The sequence below is a fragment of the Doryrhamphus excisus genome, chromosome 9 (assembly GCF_030265055.1).
Source record: "Doryrhamphus excisus isolate RoL2022-K1 chromosome 9, RoL_Dexc_1.0, whole genome shotgun sequence".
In the NCBI taxonomy this organism is placed as follows: Eukaryota; Metazoa; Chordata; class Actinopteri; order Syngnathiformes; family Syngnathidae; genus Doryrhamphus; species Doryrhamphus excisus.
Genome location: NC_080474.1, coordinates 10,821,756 through 10,829,943, shown reverse-complemented (window position 1 = coordinate 10,829,943; position 8,188 = coordinate 10,821,756). Strand labels below are relative to the sequence as shown.

The 8,188-nt window shown below is 38.2% G+C and overlaps 1 protein-coding gene across 2 annotated transcripts; it reads left to right on the top strand.

Moving 5' to 3' along the window:
* Nucleotides 1–2,744: 2,744 nt before the first annotated feature.
* On the top strand, nucleotides 2,745–6,882 carry faima (Fas apoptotic inhibitory molecule a). Of its 2 annotated transcripts, none has more exons than XM_058082323.1 (5): nucleotides 2,745–2,855; nucleotides 3,413–3,546; nucleotides 3,620–3,848; nucleotides 4,310–4,359; nucleotides 5,285–6,882. In XM_058082323.1, exons 2-5 carry the CDS (start codon nucleotides 3,433–3,435, stop codon nucleotides 5,432–5,434), a joined length of 543 nt encoding a protein of 180 aa, XP_057938306.1. In that variant the 5' UTR covers nucleotides 2,745–2,855; nucleotides 3,413–3,432; the 3' UTR covers nucleotides 5,435–6,882. The 2 variants fall into 2 exon arrangements, with proteins under 2 accessions (XP_057938306.1, XP_057938307.1); XM_058082324.1 differs by having other exon boundaries at nucleotides 2,754–2,855; nucleotides 3,416–3,546.
* Nucleotides 6,883–8,188: the final 1,306 nt, after the last annotated feature.

Sequence of the window (8,188 nt, the reverse complement as noted above, 5' to 3'; positions counted from 1 at the left end):
TTCCTTCTGTCTGAGGGAGGAACACACTGCCAGTGTGTGGCTCAGTATTACATTTTCATGACTGCTTTCTGCTTTGCCCATGTTATTTTAGTCTTCTGGAAGTATTGAAAACATGCCATTTGGCAAAGTGGCTTGTTTAAAACCTTTGGAGTTTTGGAACATCAACACTGTGGATCGGGTTTTGGGGACCCAAACGAGTGTAATGTAAGACTATGAATCCATCTCCATTACTTGGCCCTTGATGTGGAGACACACCTTCCTCCGAATGAAGGCTCTGAAAATGATCCTACTCCTTGATGCAAGTACAGGTATTGAAAGAATGGATTTGGCCCTCACCCCCAAACAATAATGCGTAGAAAAAGAGCTGGTGCCACTAAATCTTACTTCTTTCTTCTTCAACAAGATCAGATAATCAACTGAAATATATATGAAGTATATACATACAATGCTAAAATTAATTATATCTCTGTTATATACATACATACATAATGTATATATTTTACCATTTATATCAATATATGTTCAATGTAATTTGTTGGTTGGTCAAACTTGTTATTCAGGACCAGTTCTGGAAAGGATACTAGCCATGTATTGTTGTTTTTGGTATTCAGTATGCTTTCATTACAGCCTTCCTTGGCTTTAGATTGTGACAACAACTATCTGCAACAAAATAGAAAATATGAATTTGAAACCTTGCAGACAAAACAGAAGACACATGATCTCAATGTCAGTGAGAAATTCCCAGAACACAGTCAGTGGTTCGTACCTGTAATCGCCAGTAGGGAGTTAGACACAAAGATGAAGATCTGTTTCCCGTGAAACAAGAGCTACTGTTTTCTCATCCTACTGAGCACACATTGAAAAAGACAAGACCTTTCAGAGTTGTTTCCACAGCCTAATCTCTGGCCATCAAGCAGACAAAAACATAAGTAAACACTGGAAGTTGGGTAGATGAGAGGATTGTATGGGTGGTCCCATTTCAAACAAAGAGCTCCTAAAGCAAATAGGCCAATTTATGTGTTGGATTTTCTTTTTGCAGTATAGATCCAGGTGATTCTAGAGTAATGGCTAAATTCCAATGAGTTGCATGTGACTTTGTGTCTTTGACAATCAAACTACTGTACTGGGTTACTTCGAGTTTTATTTGATATGTCCAACACAAATCACACATAATATTTTAGTGTAACACATTTGGATAATGATTCCTCTGTCTTCCTGCAGCCCTCACCTATAGTCATGAGCTTTGGGTAGTGACTAAAAGGACAAAATCATGGGTACGAGCGGCTGGAATTAGTTTCCTCCCTAAGATGGGTGAGCTTTCTCTTAAGCCTAGGTCACAACCGGTTGGGCCAACCTATGTGCAAAAACATCAGACTGGTAGGAGGCCTCGGCGAAGACCCAGGGCACATTGGCGAGACTATGTCTCTAAACTGGCTTGGAGACGCCTTGGGAAGCTGGATGAAGTAGCCAGGGATAGGGAAGTCTATTCTTGGCCTTGGATAAGTGGAAGAACATGGACGGATGGACTTTGGATCACCTGATTATAATTAAATCTGATGAAGCATGTTAATCGGACAGGAATAGAAACGTTTTGTGAAAATCTTTTTTCCTTTCAGCATTGCGTCCAAATACAGCGTTTTAGAAGCCTTAAACCAGCATTTTTTCAGCTCCCAGAGTGGACAAATCCCAAAAGGGCCAATGTCGTCAGTCAGCAACACATAGGGTGATTTGTGTGGGCACTTAATTTTGTGGAACAATTAAGTACAGGGCAAAAAATTAGTTTGATACTGTACAAAAACCGATGTGGTTGACGGACATTTTCAATGACAACCAAACCACTGGGGAGTATGAAAAGCGAGGTTTGACTGTATAAGAAACACCTGCCCTGAACAATACTTTCTGGAAAGAATGTGCTGGTAAGAGCAGCAAATGGCAAAAGATAACATGTGGTTTATTTTGGATGCAACAGTTATATTCAGAAACATTTGATTATATTAAGTGCAGATAGGAAAAGGGTGGTCCGGGGGTCACCAGTAGTGATGTCTTCCAAGCTCATTTAAACGTCTGCTTGATAAGACTAATTGCATTCCTGCATCCTCATTTAAACAGGGAAGCTGTTAATGGCAGCAGTCTGTGACACAATAAAATAAGACTCATTTAATAATTCTGACACATATTTCACAAGTATTAACAATCTTTAAGTGTTATCTTACATTTTCACAAACGTTGTCTTGTTTTTATTTCATTTTGTTATATTTTAAAAACATTGTACCATAGTTAGAGTGCCACATAACTCCTTATCATTTCATTAATTTCTTGTCCTCGTAAGGGTCCTATGTAGAAAGTTATCTCCAGATAAATATTTGTTTCTATAAACATGTAGTTATTTTAATCCATAATACAAAACAGTATATTTAACACAGAGAGGAAATGGGTTGTTTACTCTGTGTGTATACCAACCGACACCAGCAAAACTACCTGTGAGCGCTATTGCAATGGCCCATAAAAGAGTATTATTGCCCCCTCGTGCCCGAGTATGGATTTGCAACATAATTCTAACCAGGTCCAACTGACATCAGCTATATTTTTCATATACGTACTGTGTAGTATAGATGCATTTATTGTAAAAATCAAATATGTTCATTATTTTCAAGTTTGATTCTAAATATATATATATGTGGTTAAATTTAGCAACCCGTCACAGGAGGCGTGGCCAAGTCACACGTAAGCAGATGTCATGTTACTATGGTTACAACATAGCCACGGCCAGGTTGTTCATTTTGCTGTCACTAACCTGTGTAAAAAACAGGTCAAAAGTCCTACAAACGCCGAACCTTCTCTCCACGACCGTCGAGGTAATGCAGCGCTGACATAATATGTATACAAATATCATGTTGCCTTCAGAAGTGGGTAAGCGACAAATTAAAGGTTGCCCGTCGGAGAACGTCGATGTAGCACTTTTTCCACTGTTGTTTCAAAATAAACACACGTCGCTTGCGAAAGACCAAAACAAAAAAATAATGATTACATAATATTAAAAACATCGTTTGATTTGTAAGTGGTATAGTTAGGTCCGATAAAATCTAAAATTGAACCAGAAATGTACATTAAACTGCAAACATTAGCAGCTTTTATTTCGAAGACTGTCACAAATGTCACAGGAAGTGCAACCAATATGGGAAACTTTTCCAAACATTGCTGTGATTTTACTATCACGATTATTTATTATTCGCCTGCATTTGACTTGCTTCTGTTGTTTGCTAATGCATATTTATAGAATACGCACAAGTGTGTTGGTAATGTTTCATTGGCTCTATACAGTCTGCGCTAGCTTCGCTGGTTAGCTTAGCAAATGGTGTCCGGTGAAGCGCTCTTCGGATATTTACCGGGCCGGTGCACTGTTGGTTTTCAGCAGGCTTGACAGACGTGAGCATGTCCGGTGACCTCGCTGGAGTGTGGGAGGTTGCACTGAGCGATGGAGTCCACAGGATCGAGTTCGAACATGGCACGACCACCGGGAAGCGGGTGATATACGTAGATGGAAAGGTATAAGTCATGCTTATGAACAAAGGCAGCCAGAGAGCTGCTCGAATTTATCTAATTTTGCGTCCTGTTGCAGGAGGTGCTGAGGCGAGACTGGATGTTTAAATTGGTGGGAAAGGAGACTTTCAGTGTGGGCAAATTAGACACCAAAGCAACCATCAACATCGATGCAGTCAGCGGGTTTGCCTACGAGTACACCTTGGAGATAAACGGGAAAAGCTTAAAGAAGTACATGGAGAACAGGTCAAAAGTCACGAGCACCTGGCTGCTTAACCTGGATGGAGACGATTTGAGGGTGGTTTTAGGTGAGACCATGAAGAATACCCAAACTGTAATGTGATCTAGTTATTGTATCTAATGAATTCATGCTGCAATTTTTGTCAAGGACCTTTGCACAAGTTTCATAATGTTCCATTTCATTGACTCGTCCATACTGCTCTGCTCCTTCATTGTCAAAGACAGTGCATCGTGATTTATGCCTTGTTAGAATCCTTTGGTTTAAGCTTGTTAACCACTTTAAATCCTGATCAGGCAAGTGTATTACCTGAAACAGGCTGCACCCAAGACCAACATATCTGTTTTCAAAACTCAACCGTCAAACAGATCTTCTCATCACAATATATATGTATACAGTGTGTATATATATATATATATATATACATACATATACACGTATGTGTGTGCGTGTGTATGTGCAAAACATTTACACAACTGCTTATTATGTTCACCTTATATTGTCTTGTATTTACTGCTTTTTGTCTTACAGAGAAAGACACCATGGATGTCTGGTGTAATGGACAAAAGATTGAGACAGCTGTAAGTACAATGGCAACAATATTATTAATATTTCAGACCTTGTATTTTGTATAGCAGGTGTGCATTTTTTACCTCCCAAAACTATGCTGACATGTGGTTTGTCTCTGTATAATATGCATAATTTGACACTACTTCCGCCACTACATCCAACACTACATCACTACTGCCACCTATGGACAATTTGGAGTTGCCAATTAACCTAACATGATTATGGAATGTGGGAGGAAACCGGAGTACCCGGAGAAAACCCACGCATGCACAGGGAGAACATGCAAACTCCACACAGAGATGGCCAAGGGTGGAATTGAACTCGGGTCTCCGAGCTGTGAGGCCTGCATGCTAATCACTTGTCTGCCGTGCAGCCCTTACTTGGTTTTATTTTGTTTATATACACACCTTTTAACACGGACTGGCGATTACAAAAAAAACATTTATGAGATCTCTTGGGCTTCATATGAGGGGATTGTGCCACATGAATTGGACAAGAAGTGGTAACAGTTGGAGTTGTGGCAGGTGTTAATGGAGGACCTTGGCATCATGTTATGTCCGTTTTGTGGAACACATTTGACACAATTTTGTTGCACAATATTGTTCTTACCTATGGAAGGAACAGATGTACTACAGGAGTAGTAATATAAATTCAAATATTTGAATGAGGGTATAACATAGGCCCTTGTCTGGAGTCTAAATTTGCAGTTGCACTTCTGCGCCACTAACATTAACCGGAAAAAGAATGTATCAACTCCCCAGAGCTGATTGGTCCAAACGTTATCAATTCCTGTAATTTTGGGATTTGGTACAGTCACCTTTGTAATTTGTTTTGCTCTTTGTTAACTTGTTTTGCACTTCTTGCAATAAGTATGATTTGAGCGTTCCAAACAAAAAAAACTATTGTGTCTTCACACTGCTCTGCTTCTTGGTGCAGGGTGAGTTTGTGGATGACGGCACAGAAACCCACTTCACTCTTGGTGACCACAACTGCTGTGTAAAGGCTGTGAGCAGCGGGAAGCGACGAGATGGCATCATTCATACACTTCTAGTGGATGGCGCCGAGATTGCTGAATGCACAGAGTGACTTTGTGTTGCGTTTTTTTTTTAAATCCAAGAACCACAAATGTTTTACACTGTTGTGATCACAGATTACTTGACTGAAATGTTGTATGTCCTAAATAGCTGCCTAGAGATGCAAGATGCTGTCATGTAACAAGATCTAAGGACCTGCTGTCTGACAACACTGCAAAAACATTACACTGTAATTGTGACAAATATTGACAGAATATAGTGCCATATGTATTTAATCTTATTTCAGTTTTCTGTAATTGGGAACAAGAACAAGTTGCATTTAAGTTATGCCTCGTCTATATATCTGCTGTCATCAAAACACACTTTGTCTGACTCCCTGATCAATTCCAATAATGAGCTGGAGGACTAATCACCAGGGCACAAACAATTCTTTGAAATTTGAAATCTATTTATCTGCTATCTGTACTGTATATGGGGATCAGTGAAGCATACAAGGTTATTCAAGAGTCAAATTGCATGCCAAATATGACAAATGTTGGCAGGTCTGCAATAATACTGAAATTCCTCCCTGCCCCATTATATTAGAAACACTGCAAAAATTGCACTGCTGTTTTTCATTTTCATATAAAGCCATGCTCAGGTGGTGGTTTGACCATTCAGTTTGTAAATATTTCTATTTTTGGTAATCGCAGTAAATGTAAAATCATAAAACTTGTTAGTAAACCTTAAGCTATCATTTTAATTCCTGTAATTTTCAGCAATAGTCGTGTTTTGTGAATGATACTGTAGGTACTTTACTAATTTATAAAATTATGGTGAACTTAACTTTGTAAAATGTATTTAAAATAGTCTGTGCTTTGTAAGTATGACATACAGTCATGGAAAAAAATATTAGACTACTTTGTTTCTTCACTTTCTTGTTCATTTTAATGCCTGGTACAACTAAAGGTACAGTTGTTTAGAGAAACATAACGATGACAACAAAAATAGCAAGAGTTATATTTTTTAGAAGTACAATGTTATAGTTATTTATGTAAGAATATAAGTGAGTTGGGGAAAAGTAAGAAAAAAATTGGAAGTTGCTAGATATCTTTTATTACCCATTTATGTTATCATCATTACATCTGTTCAAACAAATGAACCTTTGGTTGTATCGGGCATTAAATTGAACAACTAAAGTGAAGAAACTGATAATTTTTTCCATGATTGTATATTGTGGTTGTTTTTCCAAATTCTATTTCCATTTGTAAAGTAGCAGAGAAGTGCAAAATGTTTATTTCTTATATATATTGTAGAAAAACAATAAAAACAAAATAAAAATTGTGTTTAACTGAGATTTGTCTCACAATGTGAGACAATGTGAGAAGATTTTGATGGTGACTGGTGAAAGGCTGACTTATTGTAAGTCTCCAGAGACAATGACCTCTTATTGGTGGTCTATGCCGGCATAGCATGAGGAGACGACCCAACAGTGCTCTTTTTGAACTGTGTTATAGAAAGTACAAACTTTACACTGTACACGAGTCTTTACTGTGAATCAGTCAAGTAAAACCAGCGTTCTAATCAATAATATTCACCATGATTTTGTCATTGTGTAATCACCTTTATTGCTAGGAAGGGCACCTGCTTTGAAAGCAAATCTAATCAGGCATTTAAACATGGCACCACCTTTTTAGTGGTGTTAAATAAAGCTTGTCATCAATCAATCCATCAATCAAAATATGAAGGGAGAGGGTTGAGTAAGCCAACACTGCCACCAAGTGGCCAACCGTGGATGCACATCATGGCTTTAAAAGGCCTACACAGGACTGACTTTTTTTCCTCAAGCTTTCTTGAGGTGGACAAAAAAATATTTCTTTGAAATATGACAAAATTATGGGTTATATACAAGTTGTAACTGCCTAAGGCCTCACTTAGCTTTGAAGGTCAATAGTCATTGTAATAAGTATTTCACCACACTTTCTTGTTTGCGCCATTTGTTACTTGAGTTTTCAAATTATTTCATATTTGCATTGGAAGTTACAAGAAGGGTTGATCTCACAGATTTTTAAAGAAAAATAACTTTGGCCAGACTGGAACCTCCTCCGGGAGGGCCCGTTGTATTTCGAGTCAAACACTGATCTATTGTGTTGGATTGGATTTTTAATCCTATGCCTTAACCTTTCTCCCACAGCACCTCAGGAAAACACACATCCACTGATGTTCAGGATTGATACTACTAAACAATTTTCTCCAGGTCAACAGTCTGTAAAGAAGCACATTCAACTGAACCATCAAGAACCATCTTATTTTTTTGTTCATTCATTTTCTACCGCTTATCCTCGCGGGGATGCTGGAGCCTATCCCAGCTGTCTTCGGGTGAGAGGCGGGGTACACCCTGGCCCGGATCGCCAGCCAATCACAGGGCACATATAGACAAACAACCATTCACATTCACACCTATGGACAATTAGGAGTGGTCATGTTTTTCTAACAAAAAAGGTCATGTCAATAATGGAATATTTTAAATATACTGTATGCAAGACAAGTATATAGTACCTCTATGTATAAAGATTAAAGGGGACCTATTATGCCGCATGTTGGCATGTTAGGTTAATTGGCGACTCCAAATTGTCCATAGGTATGAATGGTTGTTTGTCTATATGTGATATATCATATATATTGTGATTTTTTTTATTTATATATTCTTTAAAAAAAAACACGCGGGGGGCGAAAAGACTATGATTTGAATGAGACTTAACAGTAGTTTTTGCTTTTGTTTACTTGTTTTGGACTATTGCACTTTTACTCAAAAATGTAAGTAATA